Source organism: Limanda limanda, chromosome 8 (assembly GCF_963576545.1).
Source record: "Limanda limanda chromosome 8, fLimLim1.1, whole genome shotgun sequence".
Taxonomy (NCBI): Eukaryota; Metazoa; Chordata; class Actinopteri; order Pleuronectiformes; family Pleuronectidae; genus Limanda; species Limanda limanda.
The window spans coordinates 24,466,055-24,494,012 of NC_083643.1; the positions used below are offsets into that span (position 1 = coordinate 24,466,055).

Sequence of the window (27,958 nt, forward strand, 5' to 3'; positions counted from 1 at the left end):
GATGGGGCAATGTACACCTGAGACATTTATTCTCATTCAATCTGTTGCAGTAGGAGCTCGTTTCTGAAACCATTAAAGTGTAATGGTTCAATTTATGACCAGCACCTACAACTCTTTGTAGGCTTTGTTCTCTTTCCATCCATCTCCTCTCTCTGCGATTGTTCACATGTTTATTTTGCTGCTGGTGGACGTCTCAGTGTGACTTTCTGATACTTCTCATTGCTGTTGTGTGTCATAGTTTATTCTGTAATCTCATCACAGAGAGAGTTTTATTATCTGTCAGACAAAATAATGAAAATTAAGTAATGACAACACAGACACAAACACTTGCTCTTGCCCTGCAGTTTATAGTAATCTGCTCTGTAGCTGTGTCAGTTGTTTTGAGGAGTCTAATACATGATTTGATGTTGATTTAAGGCTCAGTGTGTACGATTTAGTGGATTAATTCAAGTTAAGGATTATTGGAGCCGTTCTAGGTGGCTGTTGCTCAGGTGGGTGAGAGGACCGGATCGTCGGCTTTACAAAAGTTTGGGGGTTCAATCCCAGTCTCCCTCATTCCGCTTGCCAAGGTTTCCTTGGGTAAGATATTGAACCACTGACAGCAGTGTGATAGAGAAAGTGCTGCAAATAGATGCACAATATGGATGTGTGTCAAAACAGACCATTTACCATTCTGTCTGTCTTTAGTCACATTTTTAATTTAGCTTCTTCAAATTCAGGTTAAGGGTCATTCTATAGTTTTCTTTTGGTCAATAAATAGATCAATAAATAAATTCAATTAATTAGCACTGAGAAGAAGTGTGTGAGTCTGTATGTGTTTATGTGTGCCTAAAGCCTCATATATTCTATTAATCTAAACCAGAGGTCTTCAACAGGGGGTCCGACCAATTTTTGGTTGAGACAATTTTTTATTTTTTTAAATATTTTTTTGTTTATTTTCCAACCAATTTTTTACCCACAAATTTAAATGTCTTAAAATACACATAAACATGCATCCTACATATTTTGAGGCTGATATGACCCTCTGCCTGATAACCTCCATCCGTCCAAGGTTAGATAAGTTGTGTGCTACCCATCAAGGTCTGACATCTCACTAATGTGGGAGTATGTGTGCCATCCACAGATGGCTTGAGGATTCACTGTCTCTTCTACATGTATGTTTAAAATAAAAACATGAATCTGGGAATAACTTTAATGACTCAGTGTTGTATGCAAGACGTATGTTTATAAAAGGCAGTGGCATGGCCACCTTGCACATGTTTAAATTAAAAACATGAAAATATGAAACTGGTGATATTTGAATAGTTTAGTATTGAATGCACAATAACAGGGTAGCTATGTTTATAAATGGCACAAGGCCCAATTCAAAATAAAATACAATTTTATACACTATATATAGTATGGGGTCCCTGCTCCATCTCCACCAGTTAGGGGGTCCTTCGCCTGAAAAACGTTGAAGACCCCATTCTAAACCATAGACCTACTGAAAACACACCAGTGAGTTAGAATTGGTGACATATTTCCTCATCACCATCAACACACACACTGTCGTTTATTTTGACTCAGTACTACACACAACTGTCCTGCTGCCCCAAACACTCCCCCAGAGGACCAAATATGGATTTTTCCACCACTGAAAATAGTCCCTAACAAATGCACCATTTTCTCCTGTTTAAGGAAAATCTAAATAAAAACTATAGCGTGTTTTAGAAACCATTGAGCCCATCAGGCCTTGGAGAGTGGGAGTAAACATGTGAATGTCACCATTTCTGAGCGATGTCAAGAGAAATTAGTAAAAAAAGTGTGCAGCTGTGCAGACTGCTATAGGACAACACACAGCGTTCCCTGACTGACCTTAGAATTCAGATATTGTTTTCAGGGTGAACACCACCTTTCACCTGATGTCAACAAGGATTTGCCGACCCTCAAAGGATAAGTGGTAGAGAAAATAGAAAAAAAAACTGTGAAAATGTTTGGAGGCTGCTGTGGTACACTCTTACCACAAGGTGGCACTATATTTCGTGAGGGTACATATGCTCCCCTCTGGTAACTATCTTTTTTTTCTTTATATAATTTCTTAGTTTCTTTAATTTCATACAGGTTTTCTTTACAAATTCAAATCTGCTTGGTTGCCAACTATTAAAAGAGTATGACAGAGTCTCTCTCATACAAAGTGCACCACTCTCTCTTCATTCATACAGAGCTCAGCCTGCAGCTGCAGCACACACTGCTGTTACTATTTCTGTCAAACTGCTATAATGCACATAACACTCGCTGAATAAAAACACAGAGATACACACAAACACACACACACACACACACACACACACACACACACCATTAACAGCAGCTCAGCAGCAGCATGTGGCTCCTCCAGCTCTTTCTCTCTCCCTCTCTCCCTCTCTCCCTCGCTCTCTCTCTGTCTCAAACATACACAGAGGCTGTCTCTCTCAGTCGGTGGCTGGGTGTGTGTTGGACAGAGCTCTGAGGCAGGAAGAAGAGGCTGAGAGCAGCGACGTGGAGGAGGAGAAGGAGGAGGACAACAATGATGAGTGGCATTCGATCGGAATTATAACTCCAGTCCAGCCTCTGGTTTCTGGGTTAAAGAAGCTTCCTGATTCTGGTTTTACTGAGGAACTGAGCTCCATGTGTTTAAAAGACTACACCAGTTTCTGTCCTTGAAGAGTCCAGTTCAGCTCGGGCTCCGGATGAAGGAGAGGGAAAACACTTTCTCTGCTCTTTCTCAGTTTGAAGCCGCAGAACAGATGGTGAGCAGTCTGTGTGTGTGTGTGTGTGTGTGTGTGTGTGTGTGTAGCTACTGTATATACAGTAAAATGTGTCTTTGAAAGTGACAGTGACTGTGTCTCTTTGCATGCAAACTATATGGCCAGAAGTAAATGGTCAACCTGTCTTCAAACTTTAATGTACTTTTGGTGTGGGGTTGTTTAACATGGCTAAAGCTCCTTAGTTAACAATGAACAGCACAGTACACCTGTAGCTAATGATTCTTTTCAGTATTCAAATAATCTGTGAATGACATAGATTATTTTAAAAGCTCTGTCAGTTGTTTGCTCGCAGCAAGAAGGATTCCGTGTGTTCTGTCTGTGCCTGTGTGGGTTTTCTCTGGGTGTTCCAACTTCCACCCACAGTCCAAAGACATGCAACTTAATTGGCAACTTTGACTGGCCCATAGGTGTAAATGTGAGGGATCAACTGGTAAATGGGCCAGGGTGTACCCTCCCTCTTGCCTTAATGTCAGATGGGATGGGCTCCAGCTCCACTCCCACAACCCTCAAGGGTCAAGCAGCATAGTTTTAGTGATAAGCCAATCATCAAATTGTTGTCTATTTGTTGCAGCAGCATTGCCCTACAGCAGGATGAACGGCTCGTGACTGAAACCAGAAGTTTAACCATCGCATATTATCCACATAGCTTCGGGCATGTAGTGTACAACTCTATGCTCGTACTTTTAATGAAGAGAGAGTCTGAAGGCATGTGGAAGTGAGCTCGAGTGTGTGAGTTTGGTGTGCAGTCAGTGTGTGTTTGTGTGTTTGTGTGCGCTAATTGTTTACATGCATGTCCTGCCTCAGTGTGGATGCTGCAGTGTGTCTGTGCGCTCTGCCTCTTGGACCAGGCGCTTGGCTTCCTCATTTTCGGACTGTTGAGAGGAAAAGTGTAGCCACAGGAGGGACGAGGCCGCCTGTCAGTGGCCATTAAGCACCTAGCGGGATGCCATGTTAGAGCCCAGAAAAGTGGAGCAATGCACTACAGATGAAGCAGGGAACATCATAGCAGAAGGACTTCAGTGACAAACTCCACACAGCAGCAGAGTTTCAAACCCAGATAAATAAACCTGCACTTTTTCACATAAACATACCGTTGGTACTGTGAAAGTGCTTTAAATGAAAACCTCTACAAAACCGCAGATGCGTGGTGATGGTTCAACAGTAGTAACTGAAAAAAGAGTGTGGGTGTGTGCCGGGAGGGGGGGTGGGTTTCGCTGGGACCACTTGTTCCGATACCATCTGTCCGACTCAGGGATTGAAACCACATTTTTTAATCTGTGACCTGCCGATGCTGCGCGGGCAGCGTCTAATCTGGTTGATGGTGCATTTGGAAAGCTGTTTGCTTCCAACTAGTCTTGCACATGACATCCATGGTGAAGATGACGATGATAAGACAACAATACAAAAGTTAGTGCATCATCCAGTTTGTAAGTCATTTATACTTGATTAGACTAATACAGTCTAAAGGTCAACTCAGTCTTTGAATTGGTAGCTGCATGCACTAAACCTTGGCTTTCTGTTCACCTCCCTAGAAATCTGACATGCTGTGGGGATGCAGACTGCAACACTGTGATTGGTCGACTTGTTATTATGTCACATCCATGTCTCTTATCTTTAGACAAGCACACAGCACTCCTTCAGCCTCTGTCATTGTAATGGTCGCATACACCTCATCTTCTACTATCTCTATCCCGTGCTACAGTAATTTTTGTTCAAGTGTCTGTTTCAGTCACCACGGTTTGAAGTGTATCCACAGTGGCAGGAAGCACATTGCCAACTAGCAGTTGACAGTGAAAAGTAACCCTGTTAGTTTTGTTGTTTTGTTTTTTATCTCTGCCTCGTAAGGTGAACTTGGGTGCGGTTAAAGGCTCCTCTAAAGAAAAGGTATTTTTATTATTATTATAATTATTTTTAATTATACGCACAACACAGCATATAGGCCCCATGCTTAAAGGCTACATACTCTGCGCTAATCATACCTGGAAGTCACACCAGGCTTTAGTGGTCAGAATAATTATCTCTGCCGGTTTGCACGTTTTTACTCTTGTTAATCTCCTCAGTATGAAATTCTGAAAGATTATTCAGTCCCTTGTCTGAGAGTTAATTTTCTGCATGGCAGCACAACCCACAACAATACCTGTCTGATAACACTTTTTGGGGATGACCAATTACAAAAAAACATTAATTTAGACAAAGAAACTTAATTGCCCGTAGCTACAATTGATGTAAAAAAAACCTAGCCCTATAGTTGTCTGCCTTGCCTTAGGATAAGAGCATCACTTACACTCATAAGTCCAAAGAAAGAGATGCCAAGTAGGACAAGGAGGAGGGGTCTCTCAAAGAGACACATCAGTGTAGAGAGAAATCGCCCTGAGAAGCAAAGTAGCACTTTTACACACTGAGATGCAATCTTGCATTTGTTTGTCTCCATGTCTGCTTTGCCCTGAGCTCCACTGTCTTTTGCCTCAAAATAGTTGAAGCAATCAATGACCAAAACAAATGCACAATTTATCTACAAAATACTAAAACAGATTAGCCGTATAAAGCTTGAAGACTTTAAGTCACCGATAAACCTGCTGAGTAAAGTTTGAGTTTAGGTGAAGCTGACATCCCCGACCTACACCCAGCAGCCTCAGCGCTCTCAGCTATGTCCTTAAACGTCACGAGTCCAAAGAAAGACACGCAAAGTGGGTTGGAGAAGAGGACGCTCTCAAAGAGACGAATGAAAGAGGAGATGTTGAATAGCAGAAAAGCCGCCAGGAGCTACTTCAGCTCTTGATAAACACAGGATGACTTACCGACCCCCTCTTTTGTCTTAGCTTGTTGGAGTCTGTGTAGGCAAGCAGCGCTTTGTGTGTGAAGTGTTTTGAGGCTGGACGGTTTGTGCATTAATCCCAAAGTAAAAGTCTCTAGATGAAGACATCGTGGGAACGTCAAGTTTTTTTATCCAGATCCATCAGCAGGGTTTATGTGGAGCAAGATCGTGCCTTTTCTATAAATCCTTTCTCCTCATTCCATAATGTGTAACATGACTGACTGCCATCTGTCGTTACGACCATCAGACAGTGTAAAAGGTCAAGTCATCTCCTCCATGAGATGCTCTAAGGTCTGATATAGGTCCCGCTCATCCTCTTACAGGATGCTGTAGTTGATCTATTGTTGCTGTCATTCAATGCCTGATCTGACTCACTGGGTTTGTAGACATGCTTTTTTTCATGGTGCATTAGTTTCATGCTTCATGCTGAACCTGAAACCTGCCGATAAGTTGTGACCCATTTGTTATCACTTCATCATTCGTTACACGTATGTGTTACATATTTACAATATGAACCCTTGAGTTATCGACAAACAATACGTGGTATCTTGTTGAGATAAACATCTCACTTACTAGAGAAACCAGTTCATCAGAGGAAATAAGACAAAATAAATATAGAAACGTAGAAAACAATCACCTTAAAAATCGATTTGAATTGGTCCAATGACATTTGGGTCCGTTGTATTTAATTAATCTAGAGTCAGACAATATTGTATTTAAATGGTGTTGAAACATTAGTTATTTTTATTGATATTGTTTTTCTGGTGAGAACTGTCTTCAAATGAGCTTCAGTATTTACTGTGAAACAATATTTAACCTCTATACACATGTAGGGGGTTTATTTGTGAAACTCTCCCGGGAACTATGTGACATTCTAATTTCTTCTCTCCTGTGAAGTGATGTCAGATATTCATATGTCACATTGGCCCCTCTCCACCTCATCCCCCTGCTCCACCTGCATTCTAATTTCTCCTGCTCTGTAATGCCATTTGAGGCCTGAAGGCACTTTCCTGCCTCCCGCAGTCCTCAGCAGAGTGACTGGCATTTTTGTGCCAACTAAACAACAGAAGGACCTGCAACAAAAGAAGGACCCCGGGCTGTGTTTCTCTGGCTCTTTAGAGCAGCTCTACAGAGGGATGATGGAGTGACAGCACTTCTCTTTTTTTCTTCAGCCTTATCTCTCATGTGCAATTCCCTCTGCATGTCGAAGTAGCTGAAACTACCAAAGACATCGTAAAATTCAATTTAAAAAAAAAAATTCAGAAAAATAAATCAGTTTTCTTCATGTTATGTGTTAGAACAATGCAGATGCCATACAGTAACTGCAGCAAACAGAAACTGTAGGTGGGTGTTAAGAAGACAGAAATTGGCATTGACTTTTCTCTTGTGTTGCTGGAGAAAATAATACAGGTTTATTTTATATTTTACTTCATCGTGAAGCTTCTCGTGTTTTCTCTCTGAGCGAGAGCAAATGAAAAGGACAGAAGAAACAAGCTGTGAATGAAAACACAACTGTGTAATAACGATAAACTCTAGATCGGCTCTGCCAGCGACTAAGCTGTTGATGTTTTTAAATCTGTACATTCAACTTACTGTAGTTAATCCCACACATGAGAAAAACTGGTTTGAGAGAAGAAAATCATCAGTTTCAATCGTGGACCAGACCATAAGTATAAAAGCTCGGAGAGGGAACGAGTAAATCTTTCCTTTAAGACCAATTCATTGAATGAATGTTAATGTATGTGGAGCTGAAAGAGAGCAAAGTAAATCAAAACGAAGCTCACAAAGGATCAACGTCAACAGAGGAGAGGAGAAGTGGGAGAAAACCCAGTCGACCAATTTAGCCCAGTTTATCTTCTCATAATGTGATCTATGGTATTTTTGTAAAATGCAGGAGATATAACAATTCATATAATCAATCATTATCATGGCTGAGTATTTCCACCTTGGAAGTACAATGGACCAATGACGGTCTGAAAAGAAAAGACACAGACTGCCAGCATTTCATATTTCACGTAGCTAAGCAACAAATTTCGTCAACTAGCAGAGCTGATCTTCCTTTAACGTTTCTCCATCGCAAACCTCGGACACTCCTTATTTCACTGTAGCATTGCGAAGTCCTGAGTAGCTATTTATCAGGATACAAGCTAAGATAGCTAAGGTAGCTAAGTCAAAGCTGATGATCATAACCAAGGTTTGGCCACACATCCTTATAGCTGTTTACAAACGTATAGCCACACCAAAGGCTCATCTGTACGTGTCTAAAGTTGTAGATATTATGTTTCTTTGTTTGTTTAACACATGTTGACAGATTTTCTAATCTCTGAGATAAAATTACAAACGCTGATAAGTCAACTGATATAAAAAGATTAATGTGATTATTTTCATAATTGATCAGTTTACATAATTTATCAAGTAAAAGAGCCATGCAATATCGAGAAGCATTAAAGGTGTAATTAAAATGGTTAGCTGCAGAACTGCATTGCCTTATAAATTCAGTTTTGTGGAGGTTGCAGTCTTTGGGAATGAATACATAGGATAAACTTAATTAAATTGCAATATTGATAACTGTAGCACAAGCCTTTATTACTTTTAATTTGACATATGCAAATAACCAGTACTAGAAACTACTCTAATTTTAGCAGCACTTTCTGAAACAGGTCCATTTTCCCTCAAATAACATCCTCTCCTTTCTTTATCTTTTCTGATGTCAGAAAATTCTCGGCAGCCAGATGTCAGCGTGACCCAATAGAAAGCGAGGCGGCCGGATGCCAGACTTTCTGCAACCGACATGAAGAACCTGGACCAGTATGGACGAAGCCACATGGAGACTCACATGGTTGAGGCTAGACAGAAGATTCCTCCTTCACACAATAGTAATTTAACTAATGTTTAGAGCTGTGAAATACAAACTCATTGCTTTTCTGTCTTTCCACACTGATTTCCTTATTGTAGTGTTGCAGAGCTGTGATATCGCCCCAAGATTATCATAGTTGTCATATTGTATTAAAAATCCTTTGCTTAACTGGAAATGAAAAAAATGTCTCAGAGTTTTGTAATTGATTTCATGTTGTCTCATGTTTTCCAGTCTATGCAGCTGTGTCCAGCCTGGTGTTGGTTCTACTTGGCCTGTTAGGTTCAGCCCACAGTTGTCCTGGTGTTTGCACCTGTTACGGTAACACCACTGACTGCTCCGCCATCGGCCTCCTCTCTCTGACACCCATCCTCTCGCTGCTGGACCAGGACTCTCTGGTACTCCGCCTACCCCAGAACAACCTCTCCTCTTTGGGCAAGACAGGGCTGTCCAACCTCAGCAGCCTGGAGCTCCTGGATCTTTCCCAGAACCACTTTTCCTCCCTGCAGCCTGGAGCTTTCTCAAGCTTGAGCGGCCTTCGCTGGCTCAACCTCTCCTCTAACTATCTCTGGGAAGGCCTGGTGTCATCGGACCCCAACAATAGCACAGAGGCCACACAGGGCTTGCAAGGAAACCAGGGTGGTGTGGGCTTGAGCAAGGAGGTTTTCAAGGGGCTGTGGCGGTTGCGAGGACTCGACCTGTCCTCCAATGGCCTCCTCTGGCTGCCTAAAGGCCTACTGAATGGGTTTCAGAGACTAACCTGGCTGTCCCTTGCCAGAAACCAGCTTGTGGCCCTCGACAGAGTCACCTTTGAGCCCGTGGTGGGTCTGCAGCAGCTCCAGCTGGCAGGAAACCCCTGGGAGTGCGACTGCAAGCTGAGGGACTTCAAGCACTGGATGGAGTGGTTAATTTATAGGGGTGAGCCAGGCTTTAGCAGACCTCTTCCAATCTCAAATACTCTGAAGTTGATAGTTTTGGCAATCCGCTTACATGGTTTAAGACTGTGCAGGTGAAAATCCATCTGTATGTCAAGTCTGTTCTTCAAAAGCTGTCTAATCGAAACAATTAATCTCTTCTCTGCAGGATGGATTTGTATTGAGCAAAGACAAAACCGTTTAATAACCTCAATCTCTGTCAATCCTGCCCTGTCTCCCTTCGTCTTCTCTCTTCCTCCCTCCCTCTTCTTCATCTTTACCTTCCTGTTCTTCTCCCTTTCGTTGCCCTTTCCATCTGTTTTACAGATGGTCAGGTAGATGGCATGCAGTGCAATCTTCCAGGGGATTTGAAGGGCAGGGACATCCGCAGCGTGCCAGCAGAGATGTTCAGCTACTGCCTGAAGAGTCCAACAAAGGAGGCCGGGTCAGTCTATGCCAGCCGGCCTGCCTGCCCACCCGGCCGGATCAACAGTCATGAGGACTGTGTTCGGCAGCGTTACCGACCTGTAAGTGTGCGCCGGGCACACGCCACGCAAATTGTTGCAGGAGTGGTTTGCGGTACGGTGTGTGTCATGATGGTGGTTGCGGCGACCTATGGATGCATCTATGCCTCGCTGATGGCGAGATACCAGAGGGAGATGAAGAGCCGTGGGCAGCCTCTGATGGCCGAGTGTGGAGCTGAGACTGACATGGAGGATGGACAAATGTCCCCACTGAACTCGCCCGAAGAGATACCACCCAAAGGGGCCTGTGGCATTGTGCACGGGTATCGAATTAGTAGCTTTTGAAATAGCTTTCTTTTTCCTGATTATTAAACCTACCTGGACGTTTCGCTCCTCTGCTCCGGAACCTCCCATCACTGATGAGACAATGACAGGAGGGAGAAACCCTGCAGCTCGGCAATTGTGCTGAAAATCTGTGGGTGGGACCGATTGTTCCACTAATGGACCAGACTAGATTCAGTGAAACTGGAATGTTGCAGCACTTCCTTTAATGTATGGATGCTCTGTGAATTGTTATTCCCCATGCTGCATCTCTCAGCCAGCTCGAAACTCCTCTGAAGCTGCTGTTTTTGCACTTCTGAACCTTGACTTATCTTCATCTCTGTTTTTGTTTCTTTCTTAGGAGTATGAAACAACAATGTTAGTTTGAACCGTCTGTCTGTATCTGAGCCCGACAAGCACAAGTCCAAAAAGTTCAGTACAAATGTCTGTGAAGCCCTGAAATAGATCCTCAATTAGTTGAGTTCATTTTAAGTTTGTTTACACACACCATTTAAAAACTAATTATTTGTACCTCTGTTAGGGGGATACCCTGTCGAACGTGTAACTTTACAGTATATCAGAATCCTGCTGCTGTCAGGGAGATGCTGCTCTAAACTTCACCACTGAGATTAACTGCATCCCAACTGCATCCAATAACTGGAGCTGTACTGCCTCCTAGAGGGCAAACCTTGAGCTACAACCGCTTAGAGTCCAGCACACACAAACTCACAAGCTCAATGACTCCAACAGTTATATTCCCACCACAGCAAATGATGCGACCTTGACAGAGAATATCTGAGAATGTCTGCCCACATATATGCTGTAACTTATGTGTTCTTTAGTTTGTCCATATTTTCTGTGATAGCTCAGATTTAACTCAAGGTCTGTTAATGAAGCTGAAGATAATAAACTCTATATTTATCTAAGTAATGTATTATTTCCTTCTTAAAAATGCATAACCACTTGACATGACGACAGAAACCACAAATGGTTAAGAATTTTTTTTTTTTTTTCCAAATAATGGAACGTCGAGAAAACCTGCAGACATCGTCTTAGTCTTCAGACTTTCCAGGCCTGTGAAACTCCACCAACACTCTCACCACCACAGCCCATGCAAAGTTGTGTACGCAAACAAGAACATCACTATTTGTTGAAGACAGCCTCTTCTGTGTGTTTGAATCTGAATGTTCAAATGCTTGGAATCTTTACATTCTGAAACAACAGATTCCTACGTATATTATTATATATATATATATACACACTATATCTATATGGTAAATGGTTTTGTATTTATATAGCGCTTTTCTAGTCTTGATGACCACTCAAAGCGCTTTACAGTACAGTTTTACATTTTCCCATTCACAGACACATTCATACAGTGCATCCATTAGCAGCACTTTGTTGTTCTATGAGGGGCAATTTGGGGTTCAGCATCTTTGGCATGCAGATGGGAAATACTGGGGATCGAACTTCCGACCTTCAGGTTGGAGGACGACCGCTCTACCCCTCTGCCACAGCCACAGCCGCCCATATGACAACAGTAACATTCTCATTTGACAGGCTTCCAAACCCATAGCTTTTTCTTCAGGTCAATGATCACAATAAACAAGATTTAACCTGATCCACTACAAGAAGAAGTCCAGAAGATACCCCAACCACCTCATTGGACGCCTTGTGATGGAAAGAAGCAGACGCTCTACTACAAACTACCTCTGGAGCTCCTTACCCTCTCTGTGAGGCTCAGTCCACACCCTCTGGAGGAAACTAATTTTGGCTGCTTGTATCTACAATCACATCCACAACTCAGAGCTTGAGACAAAAGATGATGATCGGACAACTGAAAGATTTGCCTAGTGGCTCAGCTCCCTCTTCCCCATAACTTTGTTAGTTTAGAGGTAAATAATATATGACAGCCTACAATCCCTTGCAGAAACATTTTACATAGAGGCGATAAAATGATAAAATGTAAATTCAAGATCTTTGTAATATCTTAAAGCAGTGGTTCTTAACCTTATTGGAGGTACTGAACCCTGCAAGCTTCATCAGTGCATTCACCGAACCCTTCGTAATTGGAAAAATAAAATATGATTTCTTCAAAACATAGGTATATAATTTGTTAGTGCACACAATGAACCATGCATCAGTTGCACACAAAATCAATGTGTTCAAAGAACAAAACCAACCATAAAAACCAACAAAAACATAACTCAATGACTATTTACTGCAAATCAATGTGACTTTTGCCTTTCAGATACAAGTTCAGGAATGCGCGGGTTCACCTTGGCAAGTGCCACTTTCATATCTTTTTCGCAACAAAGTCTGTTCCTTTTCTTAATTTTCATGTCTACTATCGAAAAGGATTGCTCGCACAAATACGTTGTAACAAACAGTGTGAGTATCTCAAGGGCAATAAGGGGGTGTGGTATGATTTGGTGACACCAAAACGTTGAGAGCGTTGTTGTTCTGAAGAGTTGCTGTTGAAGCTGGCTCCGCTGAATGACGTACAATCACAACAGCCACAAGTCGACTACTGAGCGCACCAAGCACCACAGATATCAAAGATAAGCAATGTGGCGTGATCAGCTGCAACCAGCTTTATCACTGCGGAGTGTGACGTCACGAATAATACGAGTAGCCTGAATTTCTTTTGTGTAACACATTTTTACTAAGCAACAAAATGTTTGCAATCTGACACGGCGAAGAAAAATTGTGTGTTACTAAATTGTGGGCAGCCAATTTTTTGACAACAGACAAAAATGGCCAGACATTGCTAGTGTGAACCGGGCTATACTGTGTTTGTTTTGACCCCTGCTGAACCCCTGAGAGTGACTCACCGAACCCCTTGGGTTCGATCGAACCCAGGTTAAGAACCAGTCACTATGTTTACATGATGGCATAAACCCGATTTCGGCTGAAGCCCGGTTTCTCTATCCATGGGGGGTTAACTGCTCTATCTCAGGGTACATGGCACTGAGAAATCCGACTCTTGTTCGAAAGCATTTCATACCCCGCTACGATAGGTGGCGCTGTTTTCATTACAGCTAGTGGTGATACAGCCATTTCCGCTTGACCTCGTCACCACTACCAACAAAAAACAACAACAGCCTTCAACTCAGCATGCGAGAAAGATGACGAACGGAGAGCAAGGTGAAGCTACGTCCCTCTACATGATGTTGTGCATGTTTACTCTAGGAGTACTGCGAATGCGAACGGTGCATTTGATAAGAATGGTAATGGCGGGTCACGGCCAGGGAGGGAGGGGGGGGGGGGGCAGGATCTCAAACATGTGCAAAGACGTCATCTCCAGGTGTTGTCTAGCTTCCAGAGTTACATGCGCGCGTTGTCCGATATACAGCCAAATCCGATCTACTTATCTGGGGGTGGTTATCCGACTTCAGTCGGACACAAGAAATCTAGATTTGTGGAGTTACATGAAATGGATCTTCGATTGAAACCCGACAACGCCAGAAATCGGGTTTCAATCGGACACATGTAACCGCAGTGACTGTCTTAAAGGCTTTTGTTTATAAGGAACATAAACTTGGTCCTTTTTAAGACTTTGAGGACAGAATGCAAGTGAATGCCACAACCTGTTTGAGACGTCCCACAGATGAAGTAAGAAACAAAGCTGAGTGTTCAGAATCAGAGAAGCAGCAGTGACACTCACCTCCTGCTATGGCCGTCTTCCCTTCAGATGACACCGTCACTGATGTCGTCGCTATGACATACTTCCCCCCTGTCAGGAGAGGACATTTAACAGAAGATTAGCTGATTAGAGAAATTTGATGAGGACTGCATTATTTGATGTTCTCATAAAAAATGAAAAAAAATTGTCAAAATAGAAATAAATACTGAATGTAAGAGACAGACCTTTGTCGTTGACAGCGAAGAAGAAGAAGCTTCCAGGAGTGTTTTCCACGGCCAGACGGTACCACAGAGGGAAGTGGTCAATGGTGAACAGGTTATCTTTATCAGCTGCAGTCAAGAACTTTCTGTTGGGTGAAATTTCATCTTCAGACAACATTTCACTTTGAAAGCAACGCTACTGAAATGTGATGGATTAAAGGCTTCACTGAGTAACTGGTTGTACAAATATCATTTCTGTAATCTCATTGTGTACCTTCAACCACAAAAAGGGTTTAAAGGTAGAAAACATGAGCTTATCTTCAAGTAATTGTTGACCTCAATAATATCAAAGACCAGTTTAAGTCTAGCAGGTGCAGAGAACAGTTCCCAGCTATAAGAGTCCTCACTGGGACGTCTCAGTGGCCTAATGGTTTGGGACGAAGACCATGACACACCAGCTGCAGACTAGCATTTGATTGCCTAAATGTGAAGCAGAAAGACACCTCAACTATTGTTCCTCCATGATAATAATAATAACATACAATAGCAGTTCAAAGGGATAGTAAGGTGCTGTTTGTATTTGTCCAACGTTCTGTTTTGTTGTGAACAGTTTTGAACTTACTTTGCCGATCTGGTCTCCACTCCTGCATATCTCACGATCCTCATCAGGCCAGAGCGAGTACCGAGGAAGGCCGTCTCAATCCCCGGCTCAACCCTGTAGAGCCCAAACACAGGAGGAGAATGAAGCTTCAACTAATCAATCAACCAACCAATCAATCAACAAATCAATCAATCAATCAATTAATCAATCGATCAATCAATCAATCAATTAATCAATCAATCAATCAAATCACAGTTTGTCTCATTGGGTTTAACAAGGTGCAACATTCTTTGCCCTTAACCCTCATCAAAAATAAAGACAACAACCAAAAGAAACAATTTTTAACACGGAAAAAAAACTTAGAACCATAGAAACCTCAGAGAGCCACATGTGACTGACCATCTTCCATTTAAGTATTATGGACTGAACCTTAGAGGCAGCAGGCATATTATGTTTCATCCTGAGCTCTGCCATTCGACACTAAAAACTTCATTATGGTAAAAACTATTTCAAATGATTTAAACATGAGGCTGCAACCTAACAAAAAGTGGAAGAAGTGAAGGGTCTGTGAACTTTCTAAATGAACGATATAGATGTTATAGTACAAATGTCATTTTTAGAGCTCAACAAATGTATTATCAATTTGAATAGAAAAAAGTTCCCACTGAAAACAATGTGTATTCCAAAGAGGAACTGTCCCTTTAAAGGTTTTTGCTATTGCTACATTGCTAGCGTTACAATGAATAGCTGTTTACTGATCTTTCTAACAGAAACTATACGAATTGAGCTTCAAACTTTATTTCTCTAATCACCAAGAGCTGTCTCCAGTGCTGGAAAGCAACATTATTGTTGACTGCTGTTTTCTTGTCTTGTGAAACAAACTATGGCTGAAGAAGCTCTTGGTAAGAGAGCATCATCGCCACTCTCTCCCCACAATGTTCGTACACAAAATGTACATAGACCACCTTTAAAGCTTCAGAGGATGTTACATTTATATTGTCTCACCTGTCGTTGAGCATCAGTGCGTTCCAGTAGGCCTCCATTGGAGCTGTGACCACAGCGTCAAACAGCATCTGCTGCAGCAACAGCTCGTCACCTACACAACAAACAACCTTGGTCAAATAAAAGTGTTAAGGTCAAAGAAATTGAGGCAGAACTTCTCAAGTTCTCTCAAAAGACATTTTCTTTACTGTCCTTCTCCAAGGAGAGAAATCTCAGAAATTCTACCTAAAATGTTCAAAAGGAGTTTCTCTCTACAGGAAGGTAGAGGGAATACACATTCATGGTAACCTATGAAACAAATATTTTAAGCCTTTAATATTCAAAAAACCTACACTCAAGCTCGGGCTCCAACCCCAGCAGGTAGCGTATGGCGATCTGCAGCTGTGAGTATTTTCTGTGCGCGGGGTCGACGTCCGTGTCACAATAAATCCTGAGGAAAAAGGTTTATTAAATCAGGAAGACCTCATACACACACACATACAACGTTTTAAAATTTTACAAAGTGCTGGTAAAAAAGAAATAAAAGAGTAAAACAAATTGATATATTAGAATAATGGCATGAATCTGCTTTTAGAGACATAAATTATCCTGACGTTTATCTTTTACCTTTCTACACATGGCTCTCATCTCCTTTCATTTCACTACTTGGACTCCTGTCACATATAAATGATTTAAGTTGTCCTATAAGTTTTCTTTTTACGGCTGCTCTTATTTGCTCATCACTGTCACAAATAAACTGATGTAAAGTTAAACTGCTGCATCTGGATGAAATCTGTTTCACAGTGGTGTTTCAGGTGTCGGACGTACCACTCTGTGGCAATGCTCAGGTCTGGGGAGGTGAGGTCATGCAGCCCTGCAGAGGATGTTAAAAAGACTACACTTAGTAATTTGTTAATTCAAGTAAATCAAGAGCAATTCAACTGAATAAGTAACGTTTATTTCTGATCAATCTCAATCATACCAAAGTAAGAACGCTTTTCAAGTATGGTAATCGTGGGAAATCGTACCTTCCTCAACAGACACGTTTCCGAAAAACATCAGACTTCCATGACCTTGCGACAGCACCATACCGAAGCTGCAGAGACACACGGAGGAGGTGAGTTGTATAGGCTGCTTTCTCGTGGTCACATCACACAGAGAGAGCTGCATGTGTCCACAACGTCAGGAGGAAACAGTTTGATCACAATGTATAAGCAAAAACATTTTATGAAAAGGTCTGGTGTTGACTTTTGTGAAATGACCAACTCAAATAAACATACAGCATGTTTAAAGCAGTGTTACTTAAGAAATTCAAGCTGATTTACCTGAAAGGTGTTTCATCAATGTTTGTGTAGAAGTAGTCATTGACGATATACAGAGGTCTTTTCTAAAGAGAAGAGAAACATCAGTAAAGTCAGTGGCTCTCATTCACTGTCACTGTGGACATTTGAACCTTTCATACACACATCACTTCATCCCCCCAAAAAACTACAAATAAACCAGCTGCACCTCTAGTTTCTCCTTCTGAGAAACCAGGTCAAAATCTGTCATGTGTGTTCATTTCTCAAACATGATGATGGTGATATAAAAATTTGAATGTTAGCCCCTAAGGGCTACTTTAAAGGTCCAGTGTGTAAGATTTAGGCATAATTGATAAATTGGTAGAAATTGAATGTAACATAATCCTGGTGATGTTTTCACTAGTGAGTAACTCATCTAAATTGTGGTTTAGACATGTAACTACAGTTCTGCTTTTCCTCTTTTTGAGGCTTTCAAGGTTGAAAGAATCATCATATTCCAGTAAAAGTGAAGTGCACAAAACTCCTCAATGTTCAGCCTGACATATTTGGTGTCGTTCTGAATGCTAGGATATCCCACTACAAAGTAAAATAAAGCTTCTTGGGTTCCAACTAGTTGTGGATGAACAGCGGTCAACCACATACTGAAGGGTATGGGACAGTTTCATTTAGGGGATAATTTAATTTGCATCATTCCAACCTAATAAAATCAAGACTGTGATTCAAACAAAACAAACACTTGTTAGAAAATCATTCTGGGTGTTATATAAAAAAAGCATTCATTCAACACTGTAAGTAGGGATGGCTTCCTCACCCCTTTGTCCACAGATGCTCTGGTGCTGAGGCTCATGCTGCCGGTCTCTCCTTTCACCATCGCTGTTCTCAGCTGAAAGGACAAGAAGAGACAATTCACTTTCTTGCTCTGCACATTTTTATTGATTGCTCGGATTGGTTTGTTGTATTGGTGCTTCTATTCCTATGACTTGAATTCAAATAGACTCAACTTGTGAAGTTATTGAGCACTACAAAAACTCCAAAAAAAATGAGTCTTCACAAAAGGAGGTCATGTTTTCATTAGTTAGCAGGATTACACAAAAACTACTGGGGCGGCTTACAACAAAACTTGGCAGAAGGTTGCAGTATGCGTCAGAGAATAACCTGTATAAGCTTTATGTGATTTTTGGATGAGGGGGCAGATGACTTTCTTTAATATTATGATGTAATGGCTTTATAGGTTTGTGCTATTTGGTGCAGATACAAATACAAATGTGGATTTAAATATGCTTTGATAGGGGGAGTGTTTGGCCTTGGTGGAGATATCTACTCTATGAGTGGCATTCTAGTTTGAAAATGCATTTGTAAATGACTACAGTTGGGTCAGGGTTTCAGGTTATTATTCGTCCATCCCGCAACCATCACAACTGACTGGCTCGCAAAGCTAAGAATGGGAATGTGAAAGGTCAACAAACTCGATCTAATCTTTATACTGAGGTCACTTTTGCCAAACTTATAATCAACATGTAGCTCAACGTTCCTGTCATCCAAAAATGCATACTTATACACTCATACTAGCATATTTGCGTATATACACATATGTACACACTGACAAGTATGCCAACATGCAGTACTCTGTTAGTACCTGGATGCTGGATTCAAAACATTCAAAAAGTTGAAATGTGAGTTGGAATTTGTATAACAACAGCAAATACAAGTTTGCTTGAAACATATTTAAAAAAGTTTATTTTAATCACTCCTCCACATTTTGTTATTTGATAATCACAAAGTTATGTTTGTGTATGAGTGTGTGTCTGTGTATTTACCAATTCATCTGTATCCTCCCACTCCACCTCAGACATATCCACACTGTTGTAGTTGGGCTTTGGCTTCAGTTTCTTTCCATCTTTATACTGCAGGACAGAGTGAGATACTGAATAACTGTCCTTATAAATACTTAATCGCTTTTCCCTTAATGTATCCTCCAGGACATCTGCTACACTGCAACACTCTAAACATTGATCTAGTGAATCAGAGTGGTTGCAGGGATCCTGTGCTAAATTTGAGGCATAACTCACCAGAGGTCGAAGGTCGGGGTGAGCCAAGATGTAACCGTTGTTGGTGAGGAGGAAGGCGTAGCCATGTGCTCCCAGCTGAGGCAGAGGCAGGAAAACAGTGAATAAAGAACAAATATGCTCTCCTGTCACTGATTAAAACCCTAAAACTCATCTCTGTTCCTCAGAATTACATAATTTGAAGCTTTAAAAATAAAAATCCTTCATGGCCTTAAAATGTCTTGGATGTGATTTTACACATTGTAAATGCAGATCTATGACTAGCAAACCTGGTCTGTAAAACTGCTTATAAATATCTCCACCTGGCGACTCCTCTAATACTCTGATACTGTGAGACGTTGGAGGTTTGCTTTGGAAAATTTAGAAGAAAAAACACTCTGTTGACTGATTCAATTGCTTGTGTAATGTCATATATGTAAAAAATCAGTTAACTTTGGTCTTAAAAGTTTTTACATTTGGTAAATCTGACAGTGGCTAGAATCAGAAGATTGTCCGAAATAATGTAGATTCCAAGAACCAGTATCAACCGGCCTGAGCTCACCATGTATCGGGGCGCCAGCTTCATCACCTCCATCAGTGGGATGTCTGTGCCAACAACACCCAGCAGGATCCCGTGGGACAACTGGTGAGACAGGACACAGGGTTATGGCTCAGCACTATTCTTCATCATAAAGGGTTAAGGTCGAGGTCTGAGGTCGTTCTGGTCTGCATAAAAAAAGACAAAGGACCTCTGAGATTCAACAGCTTAGAGGTCCTTTGTCTTTTTTTATGGAACAGCTTTTACCAGCAACAGTTACAGTTACTGAGACACACAGTAAGTGTCCTTCACTCTTTGGACACTGACCGTCTCCTTCTTCTTGCTGAACACCGGCATGGCCACAGATGTCATCAGCAGTAGACTCTGAGCCTTGGTGGTGAAGAGCTGAGACAGGGACATATTTAAAACACTGTATTATTATCAACTCATTAAAAACAAACACCTACAGGTTCAAGTTCACTGATGTATCAATGAAAATATTTCTAACGACTTTGTGACTCTGGCTGGATTGACAGTGCTGGTTGATACAGGGATATTACAATCTGATTTGACACAGTCACATGCTGTATGTTTATGAGGCTTAAATTGATTTCTTTTGTTTTGTATTTATTCAGGTCAGAGGGTTTAGAGTGGACTCTGGGCTAGAGTTTCAAGTTGTTGTCTATTATTCTTGTTTTGTAGTTTAGATTTAATTCTTCATTCTTTATGTTGAACAGTAAAATGTTAGAATTAAAATTATATTGTTCTTTGTCTATAGATATATACAATACGTATGTTTATGGCAACACTATACGCAACTAGTGCTGCTCTGTGGTGAAACTCCAGATGGCGATATGGGACTGCTGCACCCTACAGTGAACTTACTACAGTCACTACAATCTAGAGCTGAGGATCATGACACCTCTGAAAGTCATATAACAAAGTATATTTTCAAAAATATGTTTTGGATTTTGTTCACTTTCAAGATTTTACTTTTTCAGCACAAAAAAAAAAATGTCTGTCCATTCAAAACTACAGCTTGTTTTTTTACCTCCTTAGTGCTGGGAAGCTGCCGGAACAATGGAATGGAAGGCCCAGAGGATCATGGGAGAAGGAGGTGAGACACAAGGAGGAAACAGACACAGAGATGAAAGTGAAGTGAAATGATAATGAAGGTGCGGACCACTGTACAGTATGATGGAATAAAGGAGCAGTTCAAAATGAAATGAGTTGAGATTTGACATCATTTGTTATCTCTGATATGAATCATGAACTGCTTCTTTAAGCTCTCTGATTGGCTGCTCTGGCATACCACAGTGTCCATATAGGCTTCTGTCCAGATGATGTCATGGTCGTGGTTGATGACCATCGGTCGGCTGAGCACGTGTAGGTACTCCATGACGTTCTCCTGCACGTCTGCCAGTGTGGAGACGTGGGTGTAGTAACCTGAGAACACAAAACAGTGGTGAACACAGGCACAAACACACACACACAGACAAACACACACACACACACATGCTCCCTCACACACAGCTGCTGACCTTTATTGTTGCAGGCAATCCACTTAGTGTTCTGAGCAAAGGTCATCTCTCTGCCGATCAGGTAGGTGAAGACTCGCACCTGAGCAGAGAAACACACCAGTTCACACTCTGCTTTGTGTCTTGGATCTTTTCAACATCTTTGTGAGCTGCATATTCTTGACCTGTTGTTTCCTACCACAGTTAAGGCCATAACCCATAAATATATCCGTGTAGCGATATCTATGAGCGATACAAAACCGACCAGAAGCTGAATCTGGTGTAGAACTAATAACTTTTTTCTCAGTTTATTTTTGTTTGATACATTCTTTTTGTTCCAGAAATACTCCACCTGCAGAGGAGCCATTCACACTCGGATTTGGGGGATGGAGGCTGCATGTCTGACTGAGCCACTTGTTGAACCGCTTGCACGGTTAATCTGTCATTGAGTTAGATCTTTGCTGGCATTCATTCAAACAAAATAGTTCCTTACAGCTGCCCTGTAAGCCTGCATCTTAGCATGAAAATCAACAGATGGAAACAGCTGTGGGCTGAAAAGTGGAGCCACTTTCACGTGCACTTCTAGATGACGACAGTGTTTTTAAATAAATTCCGAGCTGGGTGATGTGATGTTCTGGCTGATTTGGTCCAAGCTCCTTGACTCTGAAAACAAGCATCTCTTGTTTTTCTGTGTTATTTTGAGCTATTTAATAAAAATCTCATGAACTTTCTGCCCTTACTTAACTAAGCTTAAAAAAGCTGCTAATGCCATAATTCATGGGACTAATAAGTTTGCGGCCACCTTTTGGGAGGTGGTATATAAAGCCGTTGAGGTGCAGGAAGAGTGTACATCAGCTTCTCCCTATCTCTTGTTTTACACAGGGGCCAATGCGCACAAACGACTTATAATGAGATTCACCGGACAAAGATTGTTGCTCCAAAGGACGACATGATTCCTACCATATGATCATAAATTATTTCTATAGGTAGAGATGCCTCACAAAATAACATTTTAACTATGATGGCGTCCATCTCTCACTTCTTTGTATTGTCTTCCTCACATCCCTTATGATATGACATCATATGATGGGGAATAATTCTCTGATCAATATAACTCTTGATTGTCTCCATTGCTCTACTATTTGTGGATATACAAGTGTTTATCGACCATGTTAAAGTTGATAATGACAATGACTTTGACCTATCAGCTTCAAAGTCAATCATGGACACCCCCCTCACTCCCTATTGGGAAGAGATCTCAGTTGTAAGGGCTCTGCCGACATTTCCTCACCCTGCGTTCAGGCCAGTTAAACTCCTCAAAGACGGACTCAAAGTCCTCCATGGCTCCGTCTGTGATCAGCATGATGGCCTGGTTACACATGCTGCCCTGGCCGTTCACCCTCACCTGCACACAAACACACATATAGAGATACAGACCAACAGCTTTTATCTGCTTGATGTCAGGCTGGATTACACCTGCTTCACTCAGGATGGAAACTCTTCATTCATTTATACTTGAATGTACTTTTGTCACACAGGACACAAACCTCATTGAGGATTTTGAAGGCTTCCTTCATGGCATTCTTGATCTTCGCTTCTCCTTTAACATGCAGCTCATCCACCAGCAGTTTAAAGTGCTGAGAGAAAGAGAGAAAGAAAGATGGTCTCTCTTCAAGCCTACTAGCCAAGTGCACAGATCTTTCTGATTTATTTGCAAATGCTCAGAAATAGCCTCTTAAATATGTGCTTCCATAGATATATGATGAAACAGAATAAAGGAATATTTGCCTTCACACAGGAGGTATGTTTTAAAATGTATATGAACTACTTGTTGTCCCCCATAGAATGATTTATACACTGCACAACATTATGTCCACAAGCCCCTTAACCCACCCATGACAACCACATTCCTAACCTAAAACCACGTTGGCCTCAAAATAAATGCATAAGTCTGTTAATAACAAAAACACTGTCGCTCTATGGTTATGAGGACACTCAATTACAGAATGCATTCCCTAGCCCCTTACCCTCACATTAACCATCATTACTAAATGCCTAACCCTAACCTAAACCCTAACCCTAAAACCAAGTCTTCAACCCTCTAACAGCGCATTGGATTTATGAGGACCAGCCAAAATGTTAAAATGTCCTCACAATGATGATATTCAACCAAAATTGGCCCTCTTAATGTTAGACAGACATAGACACATGCACACACACACACACAGAATGATTCTGTGGTTTCTGATGTCACTCCAGGAAGGAGTCCAAGATGTTAATGCGAAGATGAGAGTATTCCTGAGAGTGTGTGTGTGTGTGTGTGTGTGTTTGTGTGTTTGTGTGTGTGTGTGTGTGTGTGTGTGTGTGTGTGTGTGTGTGTGGCAGCTAAGACGCCTCCCCAGCTCTTTAAGCCTCCATGAAGCAGATAATAGTCTTACCTCTCTGTTATCCAAGTCAGCCTGGACCAGAGTTCCTCTGAAGCATGGCTCCACATAACGGACATAGTCAGTGTACTGCAGACAGCAAGACACACACACACACACTGTTTTTCACATTGTTGGTCAGTATTAATCTTGATGACTACAGGCAGGTGTATGAATAACATAACACTTGGAGAAATATCCCATATAGTTTATGCCTCACAGCAATGACATTGACAAAGTCGTTCTCTCCCAGAGTGTCCAGGATGGTGTTGATAGTGTGTTTGGCAATGGTCATCTTCAGCCCCTTCATGCTGCCGCTGATGTCCACCATGATGATGATATCCTTCGGAGATGTGGCTGCCTGGATGTACCTGTCCACAGGACAACAAGGGAACTTCGGTCATTATTTCCTCGTATTACATGACAGTATTTATTAGTAAATCTAAGATAATGCTTCGATTGTTGTGGGTCAAAGAGTCAATCTGCAGTGTGATATCACAGTGCATTCATTTAGTGTTGGAAGAACTTGGAAAGTCAGGATTGTTGTTGACGTCATATACACAGGGCTGAGAAAAGGCAATGTTTGAGACTTTACACTGAAATCAATGAACTGGAATTCAATATTCTTTACAGAGGTTTTTCGGTCAAAGATGAAATACTACAGTTACACAGCAATGTTTGGACCAGTGCCACAGTATCTCCACTTCAATTTAACACTAACACACAAACCAGTTTTGCTGTAATGAGATTCATATCACCTAAAAGGGAATAACCCAGAATTAGGCCAGTGTATTAAAGGAATAATGAATGGATTTGATGCTATTTTTGTGTTTCTAAAAAGCTGACGTGGTGCAGCTGGGTTGTGACTCTGTTTGAGCTCTTAAAAATATTATAATACTTACATTTATTTCAAAATTTTAATCTCAATATTTCTTACACTTAGTTTAATTGTAAATTCAATGAAGAACACTAGAAACGATGAAGAAATGTGCAACTGTTTTTTTTTTTACTGACGTTTATTGCAGCTGTTGATGTATTTATAACAGGACCAATTATGAATATATATCCAGAAATAGGAACATTTGACCTAAATTCATGTGGGAAGCTTTGTGATTACAAAATGATCCTTTTCTGTTTATTTCATCAGAATGAAGTTTAGGCAAAAGCTGTTTCACTTCCCTGTTTACAAATGCAAACAAACCTTTAACAGTCAGTCCGTCTCAAAGCTTGTCAGTGAGTTTCAGTATCTGTGTCCCACAGACGCATGTATCAGGCTTTAGCAGCTCGGCAGCAGTAATGCTGCGTGACGAGGCGTTCAGGGACATATGAGGCTCTCTGGTATTATTTAGAAATGCATGAACAGTCGCATATGGTGCCATGTGGGCAGCACTGACCCGGCTAAGGAGCAGCTTATCGTCTTTTGCAGGGGATCAGGGCTCCGGCTAGCCGCTGCTCAGCCAACACACACCACCTCAGACTGAGTGAAACTAGGTGTTACACAGGGGTTTTAAAGGTCTTGTCTCACTGAGTCTGTTGTTATGGGAAATACATACAGGATGGAGAACCTAAAATGAATGCCTTACAACACAGTATTTGAGCATTAAACATGGTCAAGTAAAGTCATCCATGCCTCTTTCATTGACTCACTTTTTTTCAGAGAGAAACTGAAACAAACAAAGAACATGGAAAACTGTATTTAAAAGAGGAAAACATTTAACTTAACACTCAAACTGATACTAGTTCAGTTGAGGTGGTAGATGTTGGCTGAAGGCAGTATAATATACTACAGATAACTATTGTAGAATCTGTGAAAGGATACATTTTACCCTATCTAGCTGCTTCAAGCCTCTTTTATGGCTGGAGTGTATTTGCCTGTTGAGCTGCTGAGTTGACATACCTTTATTAACAGGCTATATTTAGCAACCCATCTGTCCCAGTGTTTACAGCAGATAAGCATTTAATATAATCCATATCAGTAAACAGAGTTAATTCAGTTGGTTTGAATGGGCCATCAGCCAAGCTGGAATCTCTGCCAGCTCTTTGTATCTCCAGCTCAAACTGGGAGACTTTCTGGTGTGTGTAAATGTGTGTGATCTCTTTTTTGACAAAATAACAATTATAGTGACTTTATAATTACTCTTTTCAAGTTTCAACATGACTACTTCGTCAGTCCCCATATACCATATACCATCAAAATTGAATATTGTTTATCTCAGGAAAGTGTGGTGTTGTGTCTGGAGCTAACTCTCAAGACTGTCAACACTGCTTCCTTTAACCATCACCTCCACTCCATACTAAAAAACTAAACTCAAAATAAACCCATCTCTATCCACACAAGCGTTTAGGCTCCATATCAGTTTTAATCCCCATCCACAATAATGCTCATATTTATGTTATGTTCTACACTGGTAGCTGAGGCTAATGCCAGTTGGTATTTCCAGATGGGGGTCATGTGATAGAAGCCTGACATATCAGTTTAGGCTGCATCATGACTGGTGATTCGCAGCTGTCAATTGAATAATTTTGAAAGACTCTGACAAAAACAGTTTTATTTAGATATTACAACCTGTCAGTGGACTGAACTCACCAGTTTCGGTTCCTACAGTCAAAGGCTGCCACATTGTTGGAGTCCGGAGTCCATTTAATACCTGACGGAGAATAAATGGATTCATTCAAATCTGATCATTTTGAAAGTAGCAGCAAAACAGTTTTCAACATGAATGACATGTGAAGGTTAAAGCACATTGGCGACAAAATGTAACTTAAAAAAAGCACAATTGCGATGCAATGTATGTTTAACTTTTGAATCAATCTTACAGCTGTAAATGGTCTGTATTTATATTGCGCTTTTCTAGTCTTAACTACAACTCAAAGAGCTTTACACCACAGTTTTACATTCACCCATTCACACAAACAATCATACAGTGCATCTATGTGCTGCACTTTTCTCTATGAGAAGGGACAATTTGGGGTTCAGTATCTTACCTAAGGACACTTCGGCATTCGATGTATAAACATGTTAGCACTAATCTACTTTCTCTCTCGCTGAACATGTTCTCTTCTCAAGATGGTGATGGTGGGGATGATAATTTGAAAAGCTTCAGCCATTGTTGTATTTAAAAGAAAGGAGGGTATAACACGTCCTCTCAGAATAAAAACTTCTTCAGAGCAGACTGTACGTTACAGTGATTTGTGAGACTGGCCAGTCACCTCAGGGCTAGCTGGTTAGCATGCTAACTTCAGTCGAAGCAGTTAAGTTAAGATTGGAGATACATTTTGTAAACACTCCAGGGTTCCATCCAACCGGACTTAACTAGGCTGGTGTGAACCCGCCCTTGTCTAAGGGGAATCAGACAGGGTACTGCTCAGCTGTTAACTGAATGTACATTACATAAACAGTCATTTAAACATGAACCCACCAGGGAAGATCCTGAAGAAGCCAGTGGAGCTGCCAAAGAACTGCCATGTGAGCGTAGGATCTTTCTTGAAGTTACCGATGAAGACGTCGTTTAACGCCTCTGAGTTGTAGATGGCATTGAGGATATTTGGATCTGCACATACAAGACAGAGAACACAAATACAGTAATACATAGATTTTTAAATATGGTGCAACCTACACTTTCCAATGCTGTTATCTCATCTTTAACACGAATAAACGTATATGAAACTACTTCAAAGTCATATACAAATCAATACTCTTACAGCTCCAGAACTTGCCTGAGAATAATCATGTTTTGAAGTTTTCTTCAGTATCATAGTAACACAGTGGCAGCTCTCTGCACATCATTTGCTACAATGCATCTTGAAGCTCTTGACAATTCAGGGCTAATTCAACATACTTTTATTTGTGGCAAAATGTAAATTAATATACTATTTAAAAAAGTATAACCCCTGACCTTTGTTGTAGACATTGGTGGGAACCTGGATGTCACTCTGCACCATGTTCACCGGCAGGTTGTTGAAATGTTCGTTCTCCTCAAGTGGAAACTCCCCGCCCAGTTCCGGGTAGTTCCCGTCCTCATCCATCGAGTTGATCATCATGGAGTTATAGTAATCAAACTGAGAGGAGACATCATAAGAGTCTTTTGAGAATGAAAAAAACACCCAGTGCCAAAATAAAGCACCATAAATCAGCTGAAGTCGGTTCAGCGAGGGGCTGTGATTCGTCTCCAAAATCTTTGACCTGAATGACACCCAACCACATTAAGGTAGATAATGGCAATTTCAAAAGCATAGTAGGAAACGCAAGTCAAAATACCAAAGTAAAAAGAATACACATGAATGAGAGTTTTTTTAAAAATTTTAATATGATATATAATATAATTTAAAGGTATTCTCGCAATGTCTATTTGTGCCGTTTTATTGGATAGAAAATGAAAACAGGTATATTTGTATGTCTTGAGATTTCATGTAGAACTTCATGTAGAGTTTAGATAATTCATAATAGGAGATAATTCATGCAGCTTGCTATTAATAAGTTCTAATGGGCCATTACGAGTAATATGGTGCTTTTTTAAATTAAGTCCTGTCCTATTAAAATCAGCCATGAGAT

General features: G+C 41.0%; 2 protein-coding genes across 3 annotated transcripts in view; one reads left to right on the top strand and one right to left on the bottom strand.

The window, feature by feature from the left end:
- LOC133009152 (voltage-dependent calcium channel subunit alpha-2/delta-4-like) overlaps positions 1 to 27,958 on the bottom strand; it is a 62,543-nt gene that overhangs the window by 21,099 nt on the left and 13,486 nt on the right. For both annotated transcript variants that reach the window (XM_061076560.1, XM_061076561.1), the window contains 23 exons: positions 27,303 to 27,465; positions 26,826 to 26,957; positions 25,994 to 26,054; positions 23,627 to 23,777; positions 23,422 to 23,496; positions 22,531 to 22,620; positions 22,275 to 22,388; positions 21,008 to 21,086; positions 20,779 to 20,912; positions 20,518 to 20,535; positions 19,794 to 19,871; positions 19,491 to 19,571; positions 18,953 to 19,027; positions 18,701 to 18,787; positions 17,695 to 17,766; positions 16,908 to 16,969; positions 16,611 to 16,678; positions 16,411 to 16,456; positions 15,936 to 16,033; positions 15,607 to 15,697; positions 14,623 to 14,715; positions 14,025 to 14,146; positions 13,822 to 13,890 (listed from right to left, as the gene is read on the bottom strand). In XM_061076560.1, coding sequence (XP_060932543.1) covers positions 13,822 to 13,890; positions 14,025 to 14,146; positions 14,623 to 14,715; positions 15,607 to 15,697; positions 15,936 to 16,033; positions 16,411 to 16,456; positions 16,611 to 16,678; positions 16,908 to 16,969; positions 17,695 to 17,766; positions 18,701 to 18,787; positions 18,953 to 19,027; positions 19,491 to 19,571; positions 19,794 to 19,871; positions 20,518 to 20,535; positions 20,779 to 20,912; positions 21,008 to 21,086; positions 22,275 to 22,388; positions 22,531 to 22,620; positions 23,422 to 23,496; positions 23,627 to 23,777; positions 25,994 to 26,054; positions 26,826 to 26,957; positions 27,303 to 27,465 — 2,059 coding nt within the window. The remainder of the gene's footprint in view (positions 1 to 13,821; positions 13,891 to 14,024; positions 14,147 to 14,622; positions 14,716 to 15,606; positions 15,698 to 15,935; positions 16,034 to 16,410; positions 16,457 to 16,610; positions 16,679 to 16,907; positions 16,970 to 17,694; positions 17,767 to 18,700; positions 18,788 to 18,952; positions 19,028 to 19,490; positions 19,572 to 19,793; positions 19,872 to 20,517; positions 20,536 to 20,778; positions 20,913 to 21,007; positions 21,087 to 22,274; positions 22,389 to 22,530; positions 22,621 to 23,421; positions 23,497 to 23,626; positions 23,778 to 25,993; positions 26,055 to 26,825; positions 26,958 to 27,302; positions 27,466 to 27,958) is intronic.
- On the top strand, positions 2,709 to 10,178 carry LOC133009153 (leucine-rich repeat and transmembrane domain-containing protein 2-like). The gene is made up of 5 exons (XM_061076562.1): positions 2,709 to 2,795; positions 3,479 to 3,495; positions 8,362 to 8,436; positions 8,688 to 9,373; positions 9,697 to 10,178. The coding sequence occupies exons 1-5, from the start codon at positions 2,709 to 2,711 to the stop codon at positions 10,176 to 10,178; spliced, it is 1,347 nt and encodes a 448-aa protein (XP_060932545.1).